Genomic DNA, 22687 nt, shown 5'->3' on the forward strand with positions numbered 1-22687 from the left:
TTGTTCTTATTCCTCAGAATTGGGCCCCAAGTCCAGTCACCAAATCAATTTTATCCAATCAAAGTTCTGTTGAGATATGGCCACGCATCCTGTTCAGTGGCTTTGTCATCAAATTCATTGGATGATAGTGGCCATAGCATCTGACTTTTAGTAACTTTTGGTCACAATCCCTTCTAGATGATGCACCCCAAATTTGATGATGATTTGATCAACAGCCTAGGTTTCCAAAAAACTTTTTTTTCAGAAAAATTCAAAATGACAATATGACAGACTTAATTAATGAGTGCAATCGAAGTTAGACAAGCCATGGCTTTAAACACACCAAAGATCATAATCCCAGGCTTAAGAAATCAGAATTTACATGCAGAAACATATCTTGAAATTTGACCCGATGGTGTTGCTACAGGAATGAATGGATTAAACCCAAATTTGGTGAGCCAGTATTTTGGATGGGCCTCTGACAGGGTGCCAAATTACAAAGTAGAAGATTGGACAAAATTTTTGGCCTGTGCAAAATAAGTAGGTTTTCTGAAAAATTCAGAATGACAGAAAATCCAATAAGGAAATTAACGGCAATGGATGAATTTGAATGGGGATGAGCAAAGGATTCAGAGGAATGAAAGATCACAAATCTAGGCCAAGGGGTGTTAACATACTTCATATATCAAGTATAATACCCGTAAGAAATGAGTTTATTATAAGATTGTCCGCTAAAGTCAGCTAAAACTGCTTAATTTCATTCTTTTTAGCTTTGCTCTGACTTTAGCTGAGTATTTTGTTCACCCTGGTGCTTGTTGGTAATACCCCAGTGAGTACAGTGCACGCCCCCTCCCCCAAACAGATTCTTCCCAAAAAAATGCGCCAACTTCCTTCACGAGGGAAAGATTTGGGATCCATTTAGCCTTTATTTATTTCTAATAGAGTATAAACGACTCACATATTTTAATTAATTACTTACATTCAGTGCTGTGTGTGGTTGTGCATTGACTTTAATAGGAAGGAGTGTCTGCAGGTTTCCTGCCACACACAGGTACCAGCCCGTGTCCTTCCTCTCCAGTCGCCTCATTGTGACGCTGAGCACTTTATAAACTCTTTCATCACTGAGCTCCACAGGCCTCCCATCCAAACTCCCAGAATTCTCTACACAGGAGCCCCTGCCCATCCTACACCACATCATGTCAATGTAAATGTCAGTATAGTGACACTGAATACTGACAGTGTCTCCTTTCATAGGCATCACCTCCTGTTTGTCCACAAGCTGCCCTGGAGATCCTGAAGACACAAATCAGAAACAAAGGAAGCACTAACGTTTGCATAACAATAAGATATTCTCACTATGATTATGAACCAGTAACAAGATGTTTATATCGTCTTTCCGTACATTTTATGCATATCTATAGCTAAGCTATGACATTTGTCATATTACTTATCATACTTAACACGGGGGCAGCATGGTGGCGCAGTGGTTTGCCCTGCTGCCTTACAGCAAAAAGGTCCTGTGTTCAATCCCAAGTCCTTTCTGCGTGGAGTTTGCACGCTCTCCCTCTGTTTGTCTGAGTTTTCACCAGGCGCTGTAGTTTCCTCCCACGGTCCAAAAGCATTCAAGAGGGGTTGAATGGTGAGTCTAAATTGGTCCTGTAGTTGTGTGTGCACCCTGTGGTGTGTTGGTGATTCCCCAGGGTTGGTTCCCACTTGTGCCCAGTGTTCTTGGGATAGGTTCCAGTCCCCAGGCAACCTCAGTTGGAATTAAGTGGCTTCAGAAAATGGATGGATGGATACTTAACCCCCTGTAGAAGCCCATGTAAACTGATATGGTTACTTTTTCCACGCTACATTTATCATATTGGGAAAAATTTAAATGCATAGCAGCGGCCCTTCTACCTCCGACGAGCTAAAAGGTGTGGCACAAGTCCCCTTATCCTCAGGACACTTTATAACTGTGTCATCAAGAGCATCCTAACTGGATGCGTCACCGGCTGGTATGATAGCCACACCACCTACCCCAGCAAAGCTCTGCAAGAAGTAGCACGGTGTGGGGAATATCATTATGAGATGAGCTTCCTGTCAGGGTCAGCTCCTGTTGTCCCAGTCTTGCATCCATAGCTTCTGGCTTTGACCTTGAATAGGATAAGTGCTACAGCCAATGGATGGATATTCCATACTTACATACACTTCACACAGTATAGTATATGAGAGTATAATTTTCACTATATATAATATGCAATATTAAGTATTAACATGGTCTATATGAGTAATTATGTAACTAATATTAAATAAATTTAAAGAATATATACCATGCAGTGTTGGCCTCCCATCTGCAGGGTAGGCCACACGAATCCCAGCCATAGTCTGTGCCTATGTGTATAGACTTTGCATGTCCTGAATATGTCACATTAGACATGGATTGATATCAAGCTTGGTACTTCATGATTAAAGCTAAATCAATAACGTAAAACATTCCCATTTAAATATTCAATTGCTTGGAAAAAGGCCTATTTACCAATTAAACCAGTAGCAATAGCACATAAATCCATTAAATACACAGATTAAGTTTAATTTGGTCTCAGATATTACAAAACCTCATGAATAATACACTGACATTAGGTCTATATATTTGTGTGTTTTTTTCCCATTAGCCTAGCCTACTTTTTGTCTCTGGGGAAAAGGATATGAATGAACTCGCATGTACGCTAAACATGACTTTATACACAAACACGGAATGTAGTGTCCAGTGTTCAAACTCATTGATTTCAGGTCATTTTCACCTGTTGAAATGATTGAAGACAACAAAAAGATCATTTAAAGCATAAATGCATTTATTTTCTAATTAGATGTCAGCAAAACATTAAACATTTGTATGTAGTAATTGCAAGAAAACAAAAAGAAAACAAAATGTACCATTTTCAGTTTCTGGTACTGTGACATAACACTGATATCAGCGCATTTAACAACAATTTTACACATGACAGGCTAAACTATTCCTTCTAAGCTAGATATCCTAAACTCAGTACGTCCAAACAAAAGCAAAAACAGAAATACTGTCACAGGTCCAGGGCGGATTGAGAGCGACAGCGTGTCATGGAGCAAGCAGAAACAGAGAGTGGACGACTCACTCAGGGATTCAAAGGAGGAAAGGGGAAAAACACTAGAGACACTAATAAAAACAAAAGCAGACCACGAGGGGTCAAAAACAAGACAAGGAACAACAGTAATCAAATAAGAAATCGGTCGGTGGGTCACAAGCTTTTTTTTTTTTTTTTCCCTCCACCACCCCCCCTCTGCGGAGGACCACTTTATTGTGCCCGAGATGTTATTTCAGGTGGAGTCTAGGACCCAACCTGACACGTGTGTATAGACAAACAGGCACACACATATACAAGCATACGTTCCCACCCTCATGCAGACATAAACAAATATTTACACATTCACCCAACATTTACACACACAGAAATGAACGCTGTACACATACTCTCACTCCCCATATATACTCTATGTGGACCCCTATTTTTCCTCTGGCGAGGAGACCAGAAGATCACCCCGGACTCGCAGTAGCCGAGAAGCCCACCAGCCCAGACGGCCAGCTCTTCCTCTCAGCCCCCAGCCCCAAATGGCGAACAGGGAACGGGGGTGTGAAAAGACCCCATGCCCCCCTTTCCCCGCTCAGATGTGGTGTTGGTGTGTGTTGTTCTAAAGTGCTTTTAAAACAGGTGAAGGGCATGGCACTAACCACCCCCTGCCGACCAACAGCTGGTGTTAGCTCCGCCTCTCCCCAGAGCCCTCAATGTCTGTGTGTGATTAAAATTGAGATGTGGGCCCTGGCACCAGAGGTAAGGCTGAATGAACAGACCGCCCTCTGGATGCCATTCTGTGTGCCCATCCCCAACGCCCTAAATGTATGTGTCATGAGAGAGTAAGTAATGAGAGTGTCTACGTTGTAGTGTATGAATGAGGTACAGGTGGTCGCGAGGGGACAGAGGAGGAATACCTACCCTGCATCCCAGCAACGCACCTACACCTCAAAGCCCTACATGTGTGGTGGTGTGATGGAGCGGGAGGAGGGAAGCATTTAGGGATGGGGAGGAAAGGAATGGGGGGGGGGGCAAAATACCTCCCCCCCCGGAGCCAGCTCCCCCGCTGACCCCCATAGGCACTCCCCGTTCCCCGAAATCCATCCAGGGAGGGGGGCCCAGGCCCATCCAGACCGGGGCCCAAGGCAGCAGCACCACCGGGCCCCACAGAGCCCAAGGCGCCCCACCGGACCCCACTACAAAGGAAAAGCTACCCCCGCCCCAGCATTCAGTCAACTCCCAGACTGCACAAGACAAAAGACATCCAAAGACATTGTACCTCTCTGAAAGGTAGAAACGTTTCACCGCTCGTCCAAGCAGCTTTGCATGTGCAAATGCACAACCCCTCACTCAACAGAGGTAGAGGCATTAGGCACAACCTGTCTCCAATTTAACCTGCGGCCCTCTCATCATTTGCCAAAACAAAAATAATTCCCAGGAAAAAAACAGACCCAATTCACACCTCCACCAGGTGGACCACCCTTAACGACCCACTCTATTGGAGTAGGAGGGACTGGTTACATCTACCCGCAACTCCCCCCCCCCCACTTTGTTTCACTCAACGAGCCCCCTTAGACTACTTACCCAGGAGGATAAATATGTGGACACTTACTACCTCCCTCAGGCTGAAGAAGCTGCTTGGATAAGCAGCGAAACGTTTCTAACTTTCAGAGACAAGTCCAGTTGCCACGAGTCAACCACCAGAGAGTATGGTCTAAGGTTGCCTGGTCCTTCTGTTCCTCTGTGGTGAAGGGTACCTTAAGGGTACCTTCACCACATTGCCATTTGATACTGACACCTTCACATTGCCTGCTTCTAAATCGCCAATGATCAGTTCTTCCAATAATAATTTGTCCACCTTAGTCTCAACAATATCCAAATTTATAGCATTCGGCTGGATTTCACTGTTTATAACTTTTACTGCCACATCCACAATTTCCAATTCAAATGCTTTTTCAAAAGCCTTTTCTCTAGTTTCCTCCACTTCAACTTCTCCAATTTGTACTTGCACAATTTCAAAATTAAATTTACTTTGATCTAAATATTCGAGATCAAACTGGCAGAGGTCTACCAGCACAGCTCCTATCTTCAGACTCTCTTGATGGTTGTCTACAGGCTTTATGGAGATTGTCCTGTTATTTATCACAAAAGCCTCCAACCCATGTACATCTATCCCCTTATCCCTCCCAAGCTGGCTAGTGGGTGGAGTTACTTGGGAGCACTCCTCTTCATCACTCCAGCAGATGATCTCTTCCCACTTGTCCCAGGCTGCCCAATAAGCATCATCCGTCCAGCTAACTGCCTTGGCAATTCGCCTTCGGGAATGTGACTCAGTGGAACTGTCAGCCTGGTCAGAAGGTGATTCTGCTGGGGAGCACAGCTCTTTCTCATCTCCCCAGTCAATCACCTCTCCCCACTTGTCCCAAGTTGCCCAGTATCTGTCGTCGCTCCAGCAAACAGCTTTCTCCATTCGTCTGATTCTGAATGAGGAAAAACAACATACAGGCAATGCATTGGAGCTGTCAGTCACTCCTGACATGTGGACTACACTTCTACACTGACCCACACCTTCCCAGTCAACAACCGCATTACTGCACAGGCAGAGCTGCTATCTTTGGTCAGCTGGCTGGCGTGAGATTCTCAATTCCAGACAAGTCTGCACATTCATCTCCATATGTGTAACAGTCTTACTACCTTGTAAATAGTCTGGAGTGTTTGCAGACTACCCCAACACTTTTGATGCAGCTAATTTTAGGTTTATAATGGAACAAAACAGATTGACTACAAGACATCTTGAGTGAGGGTTGGCAACCCTGCATATGACACTAACTAACCTGCACATAAAATTTAAATATAATCCAAACAATATACGGAATTTTACACAAACATATTTCAATATACAGTCATACCTCGGCTCACGAACTTAGTTCCTGACCTGAAAAGTGCGTGACCTCAATCAATTTCTCCCATTTCAAATAATGTAAATATGTATTATGTTCAATATGTTTAAACCTCAGAAACGCTGCATTTTCTTCAATTTTTAATATTTTTCTGTGATCAAGAATCCATCCATCCATTTTCCAAACCGCTTATCCTACTGGGTTGCCTATCCCGGAAGCAATGGGCACGAGGCAGGGAAAAATCGAGGATGGGGGGGCCAGCCCATTGCAGGACACACTCACACACCATTCACTCACACATGCACTCCTACAGGCAATTTAGCAAGTACCCGGAGGAAAGCCCACGACGACATGGGGAGAACGCGACCAAGAATATAGACTTAAATTAAAATAACCTTACTTGTAACAAATAATGCTGTTGGCACGTCGAACTGTCGGTGCAGCGGTAAGAAAATCGGGAGAAGACTAACAATAATAGAGGATTTATAAATGGAAAAATAAGTTCACACAACACGTTATTCACCATGAACTAGGACATATCGCCGTCTTTCTCTTTAGGTCACTCTATACATACATACATACACTTCGAGCACGCGCAGTACAACTCAACACCCCCTACCGTACAATCAAATTATGACAGACTGTGCACATATAACTGAGAGCATACATTTACATTTACATGCTAACAAATGCTAAATTAAATAAAACATTAAAACTGAGCATACGCTGGTCGCTCGAAAGACGCCAAAACACGGAAAAGAACCACAAAACATCCCACCAAAAAACTAAACAATCAACATTAAAAGACTGAGTAACAGTCAAATGCAGTAATTTCGAAAATATGATTTTTTTTTATTATTATTATACTGGACATTTCTTCGCGTTTCGGGTGGTTCTTTGGGGAGCTTTCATTGGACCCTTTTCGGGACGTTTGTGGGTTCGCGGCCCGAAACACGGTTCGACAACCGGTACAAAACATTTTGGAACATTTGGTTCGTAACCCGATTTATTCGTGATCAGGACAGTTCGTGGGTCGAGGTACCACTGTACATACAAAGACAGATACTAAATAATAAGATAAGTTATACGATAAAATGGGAGCAGAAATGCAACGTACCTTGCCATCTTGGTGCAGAAAAGCAAGTGAAGCCGCATCTTTCAAACCGGTAGCTTCCCACGTGCGGAGGCATCAAATGTAACCAAGCAACAACATAACTACATAATAACATCATAATACGTATAGTTGTTATATAATAATGACAGTTTTATAAGTTTTTTATTTACTTTTAGAAGTAAATAAGAAAAAAAATTGTGTAAGAACTGCAAAGCAAGAATATAGTAGTAAGCATGAATCACACATTCAGCTCTGGATAATATCAGACAATGACTTAAAGACACGTGAAATGAACTGCACTCTTGGAGTCTGTCTCTCCCCAAAGCACTATGCACGGTAACTTGTTTAATATGGGAATTATAAAATGACACTTTGGTAACATTGCAAACTGTTGTATCGCGATACATAGCGATCAGTATGTCGAACTGTCACGCCCAACTCGTACGAGCCTCATGTGTGCCATGCCCCCCTGATTATCCACGTGTGCTTCCCCATTATACCCAGCTGTGTCCGATTATTTTCGCCCAGTCCTGTCTATTTCAGTCCATGTCTTGCTTTCGTTCCTGGTCCGTCATTGATGTTAGTTAGTCGATGTTCGTGCTTCGTCCCGTTTTAGTGCTAATAAATCCCAGTTTCCCCGTGTTCTGCCTGCCTGTTTCCTGTCCGTGCGATCGCGCTCGCAACCAGCCCGAAACCTGACATGAACAAGGTTATACATCACACAAGCTTCCCACAAGAACCTGTAATTAGACTAAACGCGTACCACACTGGGCCCGGCTGCGTTATACGGCAACCGAGCACGATCGCATCCTGCCCCCCTCCCCAGTTCTGCCCCCCCCCGTTGCACTTATTCGTCCGGACGCGAGCACGTTTTGTCATCAACCTGCAACTTTTTGTGAGAAAGAAACATAAGAAGCAAAGCTGTGTACCACAGTAGGGTAGAATTCATGGTTAATTTCGTGGCTTATTTGGGGCGGTTTTGAGTATGATGACACACACAGATTTGTCAAGTATACAAAGCAGAGGTTTTTATTTATTCGTGCTGCACGTATAGGAAGATCCACACTTTATCAAATATCTCAGGCAGACTGATGCTGCGCGGGATACCGGTGCCAAAAAGGTATTGCGGTACCGCATTTTTGAAAGCTGTTCGGTATTACATTACATTACATTTCTTCAGTACTTGTACTAATTACACTATTTTCGCTTCCGCTAACTATGGGATCATGACGATGGACTCTATATAGCAAAACCACTGCCGAAACTAAGTTATACACTAAGTTAGATCTGCACCCATCATGCTATATAAAATACTAAAACGTCAGCTAGTTAAGTATGATGTCCATAGCTTCACGTCAGTGATTTATGTCAGGGATATACATTGACGTCATCAAAGTTTGATGTTTGAATAATAAATAGATAATAAAGCATAATGTGCTGCGTGGGAAGTGTTTTATATGTGATCAGGTCATCAGAGCTGTATTATGGGATGTCACTAAGACAGGTAATGCTAATACTTAAAAGTAAATAGCATAATCATACAATGATAAGAAAGAGAATAAGGCAAAAACATTTCTTGAAATTTGGCCTGAGGGTGGCGCTAGAGTGATGGATGGATTGAACCCAAATTTGGTATGAATAGTTGGAACTGACCTCTATTGATGTGCCAAATTTAAAAAAAGTTGCCAATCAGCTCTATGGGCTGCCATAGACTCCCATGGCAAAAAGCATAATAATAGTGAAAACTACTAAAAACTATAGGTATCATAATAATAATAGACTGTCATCTCTAAATTGCTTAAAGTGTGTGAGTGAGTGCATTCCCTGCAATGGACTGGCATCCCATCCAAAAGTATACCATTGTGTCCTATGCTACCTGGGATAAGCTCCAGGCCCTCGTCTCCAGGATATGCGGTACGAGGATGGATGAATAATAATCATGTTTATTTCAATTTCAATTATTGGCAAATATAAACATGTACCAAGGATAATAGCAATAAATACAGTATGCCAAAATAAATGGTAGAGGAGAATCCTGCAATTCCTGCCCCAGTCCTGGGTCTGGGGAGTTTATTCTCACTGAGATTGCATAGGATTCCTCTGGCTGCTGTTTTTCTCCCGTACACGTGAAGTGCTACTTCTTCATTGCCCACATGTGAGTCAGTATGTGAGCCCTGATCCGGGCTACCATCCCGCCCAAGGCATTTCCTTTGTATGCTGCTTCCTGCAGCCCTGCAGTGGATAAAAGGAAAGGACAATGGTTTGTTGATTTATAGCACATATATTATTATATTTTATATTGTTCAAATATACATTACTCAGTAATAACTCAGTAACTACTCAAGTACAAATGATGAACAAATACAGTAACTGTTATGATTAAGAATGAACGAACGTGGGATCAGTATATAACTAATACTTTCTGGTTAATTAATAAATTAAGTAAGAGTGTACTACTTCAAGGGGCGGCATGGTGGTGCTGTCTTGCACGGCTCGTACGATCCTCGTGTGTGCCACGCCCCCTGATTACCCACGTGTGCTTCCCTGGTCTTGCCCAGCTGTGTCCACTTATTTTCGCCCAGTCTCGTCTATTTCAGTCCATGTCTTGCCTTAGTTTCTGGTCCGTCATTGATGTTAGTTAGTCTTAGTGCTGTCTGCTCCGTCCCGATCCCGAATAAATCCCCGTTTTCCCCGTACTCCGCCTGCTTGCCTGCTTCCTGCCCGCTTGTCAGCCTGTGCGCACTACCCGCTTTAACCAGCGAACTCTGACAGATGCACTGGTTAGCACTGTTGCCTCACACCTCTGGGACCCGGGTTCGAGTCTCTGCCTGGGTCACATGTGTGTGGAGTTTGTTTGTTCTCCCCATGTCGTCGTGGGGTTTCCCCCCACAGTCCAAAAAACATGCTGAGGCTAACTTGAGTTGCTAAATTGCCCATAGGTGTGTGTGTGAGAGTGAATGGTGTGTGTGTGCCCTGCGACAGGCTGGCCCCTCATCCTGGGTTGTTCCCTGCCTTGTGCACATTGCTTCCGGGATAGGCTCCGGACCCCCCGCGACCCAGTAGGATTGGAAGCGGTTTGGAAAATAGATGGATGGATGTACTACTACATTATTTGTGCCCCCTCAAGTAAAGTGTTGCTCCTAACTCATCTGGTCTTTTTATATGTTGTTAAAACATACTGAATTAATCCCTGCAAGAAATTCTTTGAGTGGGTTAGAGAGAAAATGCAGGAGACTGAATCCAGGACCTCAGCTATATCTTTTTTAAGTGTTTACCTGTAAACAGTCAAGACTTAACTATATGGGCTCATACTAAAATTAAAAATTCATGGCAAAGTGTTACTCCATTTTGAACAATATGAGCAGAGTATGCACAACCTTTTTATGTGAGACACAGCTATATGCACTATATATTTGTGCTTCCCCTAGACTTCCTGAGACCTTAAATAGTGTGACATTTGCAATAGCGAAAGCCTTCGTTTTAAAGATGACTTTTCATGTTTTCACTTGAAATCATGTGGAAAGATCACATCTCCACGCACAAAGCTCTTTCATATTTCCTGAGAGCCATATTTCATATTTGCTGGCGAGCTGTCTCAAAATTTTATCAGTTCTATTCCAGCCCCCTATAATGCCTCTGCAAAGACTGAAAAAGATCCATCAAACGGTTATTGAATTATGGTCTTAGCAGGGTCAAGCATCAAAACTGCTGCTTTTTTCATTATCACTATGTGGCGCTGCTTCCATTTTGGGACTGTTTCAAAATTAAATCAGTTCTAGTTCCTCACCAATACCTGTACAAAGTTTGAAAAGGATTCGTCGAACGGTTTTTGAGTTATTGGCTTGCATGCCAAAGTATCTGCAGCGACAGGGGAACAGTGCTAAAACCAAAAGTATTCCCTGAAGGCCAGGGAATACCATCCATCCATCCATTTTCTAAACCGCTTATCCTACTGGGTCGCGGGGGGTCCGGAGCCTATCCCGGAATCAATGGGCACGAGGCAGGGAACAACCCAGGATGGGGGGCCAGCCCATCACAGGGCACACTCACACACCATTCACGCACACATGCACTCCTACGGGCAATTTAGCAACTCCAATTAGCCTGAAGGCCAGGGAATACAACAAAGGTAATTTATGCTTACAGATCTGAAATCAGCAGATCACATTTATGTACCATCATGTATGTTAAGTTCTTGTTGCTGTTAAGCGGAGAACTACTACACGGGAGAGAAGTATCCAGGCTGAAAAATATCTTCTGGAATTTTACTGAGGTCAGCATGTTATTGGCCCCAAAGTGGCATTCCCATATCAGTTGAAATATGCAATTGTCTGCATGCATAAACTTGCCTCTTACGCCATACTCCATGCTAGGAAATAGCTATGAAAAGATTGTCCTCGTACTCACCTCAATCTGGGAATACTATTGTTGTTAAATAGCTATGCATAAGATTACATTTGCCATGGCTGAGACTGAATCACTTTCAATCACTACATGATGGTTATTAGGCATTTAATTACTAGCGGCTGTCAGTGATTGTTAATTGCTGTATAGTAACTTGGGAGAATGACACTGTGGATGCTGGAGCAACCGATTCTGTGTGCACACTCACCCCTTTAATACGATGACAGTGTAGTTCTGCTTTAGCGGGATGATTACTGTGCATCTGGTGACAAAGATTTACGATGGATAATTTAAAACCCAAGTACTGGAATACTTTGCCAAACAGAACATCCTGATGAGCAAATTAATTTCATTATGAAACTTTAAAATAAAAGTTATTTTTGGTGATGGTAACTTTCAATTCCCCACGATTCCCCAGTTCCAGTCCTGCAGGCCTAGTCTGCACCCAGATTTTAATACTCAAACACCTTATTCAGCTCACCAGCCAATTGCCAGGTTTAGTAGGTGTATTTGACAGGTCCTTGCAAACTGGTTCTCCAGGACTGGAATTGGGGAAGCCTGATATATAACATTATATACTGTACAGATCCTTCTCAAAAAATTAGCATATTGTGAAAAAGTTCATTATTTTCTGTAATGTACTGATAAACATTAGACTTTCATATATTTTAGATTCATTACACACAACTGAAGTAGTTCAAACCTTTTATTGTTTTAATAATGATGATTTCGGCAAACAGCTCATGAAAAAGTGCTCCAAAATCTCCTGATAGCTAGCTGCATTGACCCTGCCCTTGATAAAACACAGTGGACCAACACCAGCAGCTGACATGGCACCCCAGACCATCACTGACTGTGGGTACTTGATTTCCGAATGACATGCAAAATTTGCTTTCATCCGAAAAAAGTACTTTGGACCACTGAGCAACAGTCCAGTGCTGCTTCTCTGTAGCCCAGGTCAGGCGCTTCTGTCATTCGGAAATCAAAATTTTGGAGCACTTCATGCTTCCATCTGCTGAAAAGCTTTATGGAGATGAAGATTTCATTTTTCAGCACGACCTGGCACCTGCTCACAGTGCCAAAACCACTGGTAAATGGTTTACTGACCATGGTATTACTGTGCTCAATTGGCCTGCCAACTCTCCTGACCTGAACCCCATAGAGAATCTGTGGGATATTGTGAAGAGAAAGTTGAGAGACGCAAGACCCAACACTCTGGATGAGCTTAAGGCCGCTATTGAAGCATCCTGGACCTCCATAACACCTCAGCAGTGCCACAGGCTGATTGCCTCCATGCCACGCCGCATTGAAGTAGTCATTTCTGCAAAAGGATTCCCGACCAAGTATTGAGTGCATAACTGAACATAATTATTTGAAGGTTGACTTTTTTGGTATTAAAAACACTTTTCTTTTATTGGTCGGATGAAATATGCTATTTTTTTGAGATTTTGGGTTTTCATGAGCTGTATGCCAAAATCATCAATATTAAAACAATAAAAGGCTTGAACTACTTCAGTTGTGTGTAATGAATCTAAAATATATGAAAGTCTAATGTTTATCAGTACATTACAGAAAATAATGAACTTTTTCACAATATGCTAATGTTTTGAGAAGGACCTGTATAACCCCCCCACAGCCAGATGCCACTGTAACCAAATAATCAATGTAATTCACTTCACATGTTATGGCTGATCAGTGTATAACCTCTGTATCTCAGTTACGTTTCAGACTGTTTTGCTACATTGTGCAGATTAATATACTGTGTTTATAATACATTTCAAAATTTCCCAAAATTCAGCACATTGTCAGTTTCACTGGCCAACACACTGATCATTGTAACATCATCAAGTTCTTTAGCCAAATTAGGTGTGCTGGGCAATGGGAAACCTGACACTGCAGTACAGTGAATTATGCAGCTGCACTGGGAAAATGTAAAAACACATTTTACCTCCAAGGGCCACTGTTCTCCCACCTTTTTTCAGCAGTCTTACACGTCTGTAAACACATAAAATATGTTTGCACATATACTGTACTGATCCTGGGAGGATTAAGATGGCAAAAATATCAATTGGGCTGGTGACTGCACAATATTTTAGAAGCTAAATTATGAAATGTATGACTATATATATTACACAATGATAAGGTATAAATACAGATACGCTACATACCGTTGGAGTGAAGCTGAAGTCCTTCTCTCTTCTAGACAATGGAATCAGTAGAAATTAAGTTTTGCCACGACATGAGAAGCCAGGAAAGTGAAGCAGAACATGAACAGGAACATTATTCAGCCTTGGCTGACTAGGTCTGTATTCCAGACATTACATTCATGATTTAATTTGACTGCAGGGGGCTTGAATAATTTTAACTTGCTTGCAGGTTCCCTATGTACAGTATGTATTACCTTTCCTGACCTTCGGAGGTCCTCCCTCCTGTTTCGGAGCATTTTTAAGGCTTTTTCCCGAATTTCCTGCTCTTTGCCGACGAGGCTGCAGGGCAACTCTGCTGTGACCTTGAAATTACATTAAATATTCTGTTAAAACACTTTATTTGACGTTTTACCTTGTGAATTGAAATTTTAAGCACTCATTGTGCTTCATGTGGTAAAAAAATAAAATAGAGAAATTAAACTATTTGATTAGAGACATTGATTCTAAACAATTTTATGAGGCACAAACTTTGCTTATGACAGGGTTCCAGTCAATTTCCGCTCCCTTGCAGGCAGTGGTCCACATTTTTGATGCACCCAGGGATGACCTTATAACAGCCTGGTGGAGATGTGTAGAAAAAAGAAAGATATTGTCACGATCACCGTGGAAAGTGGGCCATCGAGCGGGCTGGCGAGCGAGCGGGCAAAAAGAAGGCAGGCAGGTAGAAGGACCAGGCGGGAAGGCGGAATATGGGGCAAACTAGGGGTTTATTCGGGGTAAGGGCAGGACGGAACACAGGCATCGACAAACATCAATGACGGACCAGGGACACAGGCAAGACTTGGACTTAAGTACACAAGACTGGGCGAAAATAATCACACACAGCTGAGTACAATCAGGGAAGCACACGTGGATAATCAGGGGGCGTGGCACACAAGAGGATCGTACGAGCCGGGCGTGACAGATATCAGTTTTGCACCAAAAACGTTAGAATAGAGAGGAGTGCAGGTGGACATAGAATGAGCAGAATGAATGGTAGCAGTATTTCTGATGTGATAACCACTTATTCTGCTGATTCTACTTCCACCTGCACTGTCTGTGTTCTAACAGCTCTGTCCACTTTAGTTTCTATTTCCAGGACTGTGTGATACTTACACTGAATCTCTTTTGTTCAGGTGTTGCCGCTGACTTCCCTGCTTATTTTTTAGGAAGTCTTCTGCTTCCACTCCAGACTGATTGAGGGAAAGATCATGAAACTAAATATGATATATTCAGTAAGCATGAACTGACAGCAGTATGTCTGTGAAACCACAAAAAACACAGAGCTTGCTATCAAACAGACAGTTTACTTGCCTTTAGTTTTAAAATGGAAATTAGGGATTTCCTCAGTCTGAGGTTTTTGGGGAACAAAAGGCAAACATCTTGTTCCCCAATGTCCACAAAATCATCCCCTGTCACACCTTGTTCTTCATGGTAAAACACAGAGAAAATAGATTAATCCACATAACTGTAACTATAAAACCCAAAATATTATGGCCACACAGAGGTTGAAAAAATAACAATGATTATGAATAAATTAATAATAAAACACCATAATATAATTAAGGCACGCAGAGTGAGCACATAGCCGGCATAGCAACAGTAAGTAAGGCGGACAAAGGGGCAACTGAGAAGACTGCATCAGCAAATTTAGCATATTTACCAAAAACACAACACTGATAGGAGTTATCAATCTAGCATTACCATATACAGTACAGTACTGTGCAAAAGTCTTAGGCAGTCCAAAGAAATGTTTAAAGCTGTTTATCTGGGTAGCAAGTGCACTTTGGCTTAGAACAAAAAATACAATTTAATATTAGAATGTGTGCAAATTAAGAGTAACACAATAAAAACTAGTAATAATTTCTTATGTTTTCTAAAAAGTTACTGATATCTAGTTGGATGGCTAGATGAACACCGCTTCAGTTCCCAAACTTCTCCTCAGGGGCACCTCAGTCGTTCCATGATTTTGTTAAATTTCCCCAACAGCTCAATTAAATAATTAGATATATTGGTTTAAAAAGTCAGTGAGAGATTGACTAACTGTATGAGGTCTGCTAGTGGTCAAGTCAAAAAATACATGGCTGCACTGGACGGTCGCTGCAAATACTAGGATGATTTTAGCAGAGGTTCTGAAATGGCGAAGCTGACACACTTTGACAGGCATCATATCATAGTTTTATACCAACACGAGGATAATCTAAACATCATTTTCTTTGCCTGCCTAAGACTTTTGCACAGTACTGTATATATATATTTAGGTCCTCAATCATGGCCTTACAATGGCTGAGGCTGGTCGGCCGAATGATGGGAGAACAACCATGTCCTCAACCATTCAAACATTTCATAGAGCCAGCAGGTATGTAATCCAACAATGTGCCCTGTACTGTAATATTGTCCTCTTACTGCAATGCTTCATATTACAGTATCCATTTGCATTTAATATTACACAGTTTTACTTTATACAGTTACATACTGGATGTATACTGTAGCACACATGTCGCGTCACTCACGGTCACACACACAGATTAACCTCCCCTCAAACCACAGGCAATATGCCAGGACAAGCAGTGTAGTACAATCTTTTATTAAACACGCAAGAGCAAACCCAGTACTTAACACACGGGGGGGGGGAAACAGAATATCTAATACCACGAAGGAGGGGGGGGGGGCATGCCCTACATACACACCTTTCCCACTGAATACACCCCCATAGAATTAGCATTTCAACCTCCCAAATTCCTGTGAAAATGTTACTGCGATTGAGCATGTACATGAGCGACTGACTACAGACCAATACAATCCAAATCCAAAACACACATGGTAAATGTGCTTTTATGAGATGTGCTTTTATGGATACTTTTATGAGAACTGAAAGCGCTTTACAGTTCATGCCTCACATTCACCCATCCACACACCGGGGGCGGAGGCTGCCATGCAAGGCGCCAACCTGCACGCCGGGAGCAATTTGGGGTTCAGTGTCTTGCTCAAGGACAATTTGATGGGGTCAGGAGAAACCAGGACTCGAACCTGCAACTCTCCGGTTGCTAAACGATAGCACTACCTCCTGCGCCACCATCTTCCCCAAATGTAAGGAGAAGGAGGTTCCTCGGAGCTCCGAGATGTGTTTGGCTATAATAAATCTCAAATATAGCTATATGACATAGTTTTTCATAACACCAGCATTTATTTTTTAGGTTTGTCGAACTCCGTCAAAACAGTTGAATTAGAACGAGCCCATTATGTAACTGGAACCCCTCCCACATGTAAACACAGTGACGCGCTACAGCGTTGGTTTGTTGTCTGAGGCTATGATACTGACCACAAACACATTCTCAGATTTCACTGTACCAATCACAGCATATCCAGGCAGAATAATGATAGCAAAAAACATTCAGCATTAGATTCTAAAACCGTCTGTAATGTCTGTGTTTATCCAGTGGACCATAAACTAAAATATGCTTTTCTATTTCAGATTCTTTCAGATGTTTTAAAATAATAAATAAAAAAATCATAATAATTAAACCATGCATTACTGACTATCAGACAACTTCAACAAGTTACCAAATGGATGCAAAATCAAAGATATTCCTTTGCGCCTGGCACTAACCATGTATTCCTTCACAGTACTAAGCCATAGAAAGGTCCCCAATGAAACCCCTGCATTCCTGCATCGTAGATACTCTAATCTCAGCATTTATAAGATTCTATTTGTTTCTACTGTGCAAAATTATTTGTAACACAAATGTCTAAACTGGCATGAGAGACAGATTCAGCTCTTGTGAAGACTGGCATGTGAAACTGGAACAGGCACTGGATAAATTCAGTGCACATAAAGACAGGCAGTGCCACAGATTAGCACTGATGACATGGATTCAGAAGATCAATCCTGTTAATACTCAACCTTCAGATGAGCTGGAAAGAGCAGCAGCAAGTGAGGAAAAATCTTCTGAAGTTAAGTACTTGGCACGGCAAGGCCTGGCTTTTCGAGGTGTTGGTAAGGAGAGTGGGAATTTCAAGCAGCTTCTAATGCAAACAGCAGAGGGCCATGCAGAGCTGACCATGTGGCTGAAAGGCCACTTTGATTTCACCAGTGCTGTTTAACTGTAACGCCTGTTCCTGGGTTGCCCTCAGTCCTTGTTATTAGTTATGATTCTCACTGTCCTGCATTGTGTCTTGTTAGCTGTGAATTTAAGTGCCTGTTCTGCTTCTGTTCTTTGATGCTTCATTATAGCTGTATGTTGTATGTATGTATATAGTTCTCTAGTTGTGTTTATTCCACCATTTAGTTCATTCCTGGTCATTTGCTGTTTATTTTGGATCCATCCTGATCCTTTTGGTTTTGATGTGTGTGTTGTAAAAAACCCTATTTTCCACCCGTGTCATGCACTGCCGCAACCAGAAAAGGGCAGAAGATATGGCACAAAAACGGAAGAAGCCTAACTTTAAAAAGAACAAAAAACATCAAGACTCATCCAGCATGGGGTGGTGGGTTAACGAATAACACAAACAATCAAAGAATAAGCAAACAAATGAGAGAAAAGATGCAGAGATGACTGAGAAGCAGGGGATGACTGGAGAAAAGACGACAGGACCAGAAGACAGGAGGGATACAGGGAGAGCGGAGAAGACAGTATAACTGAAGAATGGGAGAAGAGGAGAGACCACAGAGGAAGGAGAACATAGATGACTGGAGGGGAGGGAATATAGGAGCAACAGAGAGAAGGAGGAAGGGCTGCGGAGGAGAAGACAGGATAAGAGGGCAAAATGTGAGCAGAGAAGGACAAACACCCCCACTGCCCAGCAAAGTGCACTTGTAAGTAAACCACAATTTTAGCCTTGGGCTCAATATCTGGACTTGTCTCTGTGTAGCGATGCATAGAATCCTTGACACTGGTTATGACTGTACTGTATTAGTCCTAAACCTGCCATTATAGTGTAAGGAGAAAAGATTTTTAAAAAATAAATCATTTTACAAACAGGTAGAGCGATGTAGCCCCAGGAGAAGTCCACCCCCCCAAAGCCCTGTTTGTTCCCTTCTAGCTACCAGATGAAACTCACAATGCACCCCAACGCCACCTAACTTCTCTTCCACATGATGCACCTTATTTACCCTTTGAATCCTGTCCATTATTGAGCGTTTTTCAATCCATTTGATTATAAGCTTATTACACTGTATGTACATTAGTCAGCCACATATGCTGTATGGCTTTGTTTTCCGGACAGTCTGGGCTACTCAGATGTGTCATAATTCGATTTGTAAATGCTGACAGTCTTGATATTATCCTTCTTATCAGGAAAAACTACTTGTGTATATAGATATTTCTCAATTTTTAGTTTCATCTAATATAAAAATTGGCAGGCAGTACAAATAGAATCTTATTATCTTTCCCAGAGCAGCCCTCGTCCCTGAACCTCCCGTCCTGCCTTCCCTGCCAGCCCCAGGATCTCTCGTCTCCCCTTCCCTTCGTCTCCATGTCCTGTGCCTGCCTGTTGGACTGGATCTCCCCGGCTACCGAATCTACCTTCTGTCCCCGACCATTCTTCTTGCCTGGCCCATTGAAAGCCTGTTACCTGCTCGATCTAATAAAGATCGCTCTGTTCCGCATTCCTGGGTCCGCGTTTCCCTGCCGAGGGTGTCCTAACAATTATGTCTCCAGTAATAATTTTCTGCTAATAGCATTAATCCTCTTATTTCGGTATCGGTGTACTGCATGTACATGTTATCACCATCAAAGAAAAAAACGCGTTATGACTTATCAGTCATTATTATTGTTTTTGTCGTTTATTTAATCGTGTAGCAATACTGCCACTTGTCATATTATTAATTGCGTATTTATATAATATTAATCAATGACCAATCTCTGTATCTTACTAGCATCTTTTGCGCATTTGTCTTTGTATCAGCCGTAGCGGTCTGCAGGGGGAATCGCAGAAGCTGGAGTTTCTTAGAGCGCTGCATGGGTTTGGACAAACCATAGGTATTGGTAATATTACTGGACAAAAATATATCGTTATTGGTGTCCACCAAAGTTTCCAGCACTAGCTACAAGAAATGGGATTGAATGCATTTGCTCGTTTTTATTTGTATTTATTTTTTTAAAAGTTTCTTACATTATATCCGTGCTTTTTAAAGGTTATATCTCAATTTTTCAAAAGTAAACACAAAAAGGATTACACTTAATGCCCCCACCCTATTTAGAACGTTAGGCGTTCCATTACGTAAAAATGCAGTACTACGTCATGATGCACGGCTTATAAATAATCTGTTTGATAAGGGAGAAGCAAACACAAACGATTTGTGAGTGCATCGTACGTGTTGTAAGAGCAAGTGAAGCTGAAAGACATTGACAGTTAAGGTAAGGCCTCCCCTTCAAAATGTATACTTCACTTAGATCAAAGGTCTTAAAGTAAAAAAAACACTGGGAGATGCTAAACACCCGACCGCAAAACATGCAGACTGGCGGATGTCAATTGCGCTGGAATGACATTACAAGGTTTTAATTTTTCTCTGATATCGGCCGGCCATATACAGTAATTTCTTTGAGACCCCTGAATTTAAATAATAATTAATTTTTACAATGATGGTGACCTATATAATGTGCCGATTTACTTGTGAAGTTGTTCAGCTGGTTGGCATGGCATTGATTACTGCTTTTTAAGAAAGTGCATGTAGTCTCACACTGTAGAAGTCCATTGCTCAGTTGTCAGCATGCTCAGCGTGTCGCCTGTGATGTGTCCTGCACAGCAGCAGGCTACATTGCGTTTAATGGACTAATACTTCTTCAACCCATTAAATGATTCCTTTCTCTCTCCCTGCCAGTGATGGCTCCCTCTATCAATCTCTTCACCTTCCTCGTCCTGTCCCTGGTGGGGGGCAGCTCTTCATGGGACGAAGCTTCGCCTTGCGGATCCGGCTCCATCCTGACAAGGCCCTACACGGCCTTGTGTGAGCTGGATGCGGTGTGGGGCTTGGTGGTGGTGGTGGCGGCAGCGGCGGCGGCCCTCGCCTCGCTGATCCTGCTCCTGGTGGTACTGTGTCGCCTGCGGAAGATCACAGAGGCTGAGGAGCGCAGCGGGGTGGCGCCGCTACTCCTGCTGCTCGCTGCCATATTTGGGCTCTGTGGCCTCAGCCTGGGATACATCGCTGAGCACCAAGAGAGCCTCTGCTTCGCCCGGCGTGTCCTGAGGGGGGTGTTGCTTGCTATCTGCAACACATGCCTCGTGTTTCATGGTCTGCGACTGCGCCGGTTGGGACAAGGTGCTCATAGCCCCAGCACAGGTCAACTGATGGGGCTAGCGGTGGCCTTGGCCGTGTTGGATCCGGAGTGGATCCTTCTAGCCACGATGTCCACGTGCCAGCCAGCCTGTGAATACCAGCCGCTGGACTTTGCGCTGGCCACCACGTATGTGCTGGTCCTGCTCCTGGCAGCACTGGTGGGGGCGGCCTGCAGTCTGTGGAGGCAGCAGCCTCGGTGGAGGTGCAGGACCGCGTGGCTGCTCATCACCTGCCTGGCCTCAGTCCTGCTGTGGGTGGCCTGGATCACCTTCTGCCTGTATGGCAACGCGGCGCTTGGCCTGCCCCCAACATGGGACAACCGGGTACAGGCAGTGGTGCTGCTGGCACAGGCATGGCTGCTCATACTGCTGCACGCTGCTCCTGAGCTCCACGCCACCTTACGGCCCCCGTCCCGCATGAGAGAGGCCAGTTTAGAGGAGGGCCTTTCTCACGTGTAGTTTGGAGCAAACCGGGACTTCGTGTTCAGTGACAACAACTCAGGTATGGTACTTTGTTTTCGCTTCTTTGACCTACTCTGTGACTCTGTGTGTACTTGAGAGAGAGCATAGCCCTCGCTCTTTCCTCACATGGAGCCCCTACTGGAAGTCTGTGGAACAGCAGCATATAAACAAGGTCTATGGACCTTTCCCTGTAACTCAGATCTCACTTGAGCAGAGCTTAGGTACCATGGCTGCATGTGCCCCCCCCCCCCCCCCCCCAACAATCCCAAAAAAAAATGTGAAGTATGACTACTGCACTGCTGAAGGATGTTTACATGATCAATATCTGTCTCTCTCCTGCAGGTGTCCTCCCCAGCCCCCAGGAAACATTACATTTTAAATAAATAATATATATATATCATCATCTCTGGAAGTGGTGTGTTTTTTTAGGGTTAAAAAGTTGAGAAACATTCAATGGTCATCATCATACCATATATCAGTAGCCCAGCCACTGGTCAGTTCCTTCACTCTACTGTTACAGACTTTCATGAAAACATTTTTTAAATGTGGGTGTTTTACCTGTATGATATGCTTGCCCTTTGTACTGGACATAAAATAGAATTAAATTTTTACATTATATTACTCATACAACAGGCGACATGGTGGTGCAGTGCTTAGCACTGTTGCCTCACACCTCTGGGACCCGGGTTCGAGTCTCCGCCTGGGTCACATGTGTGTGGAGTTTGCATGTTCTCCCCATGTCGTCGTGGGGTTTCCTCCGGGTACTCCGGTTTCCCCCCACAGCCCAAAAATATGCTGAGGCTAATTGGAGTTGGTAAATTGCCCATAGGTGTGCATGTGTGAGTGAATGGTGTGTGAGTGTGCCCTGCGATGGGCTGGTCCCACATCCTGGGTTGTGCCTCGTGCCCATTGCTTCCGGGATAGGCTCCGGACCCCCCGCGACCCAGTAGGATAAGCGGTTTGGAAAATGGATGGATGGATGGATGGATGGATTACTCATACAAACACACACATCTGTAGGTTCTCAACTCTAGGTTTATATCAAACACATTAAAGCCAAACAAATGCAAAAAGTCCATGTATCGTTTGTCCTTGGGTTTTCCAGTCCAAAACGAAATCAGGAAAACTAAACAACAGCAGCGTTTTTTGGTTTTTCTGTCAGAAGGGGAAAAAGCGAAAAGCAGAAAACAAAAAATCAGGCTTCATATTTTATCCTAAAATGTAGAAAATATTACAAAAATACACCATTCTAAGGGTGGGTGTTTCCAAGCTTAT

The 22687-nt window shown here is 43.1% G+C and overlaps 1 protein-coding gene across 1 annotated transcript; it reads left to right on the plus strand.

Moving 5' to 3' along the window:
- The first annotated feature begins 20350 nt into the window (after window positions 1-20350).
- LOC125722491 (G-protein coupled receptor family C group 5 member B-like) lies at window positions 20351-21779 on the plus strand. Its single transcript, XM_048998677.1, has 2 exons — window positions 20351-21452; window positions 21755-21779. The coding sequence occupies exon 1, from the start codon at window positions 20498-20500 to the stop codon at window positions 21407-21409; it is 912 nt and encodes a 303-aa protein (XP_048854634.1). The 5' UTR covers window positions 20351-20497; the 3' UTR covers window positions 21410-21452; window positions 21755-21779.
- The last annotated feature ends 908 nt before the right edge of the window (window positions 21780-22687 follow it).

This window comes from Brienomyrus brachyistius, unplaced genomic scaffold (assembly GCF_023856365.1).
Source record: "Brienomyrus brachyistius isolate T26 unplaced genomic scaffold, BBRACH_0.4 scaffold39, whole genome shotgun sequence".
NCBI lineage: Eukaryota > Metazoa > Chordata > Actinopteri > Osteoglossiformes > Mormyridae > Brienomyrus > Brienomyrus brachyistius.

What these genes read in the sequence shown, in the direction of transcription:
- LOC125722491 (XM_048998677.1), top strand. Translation starts at nt 20,498, where the DNA reads ATGGCTCCCTCTATCAATCTCTTCACCTTCCTCGTCCTGTCCCTGGTG.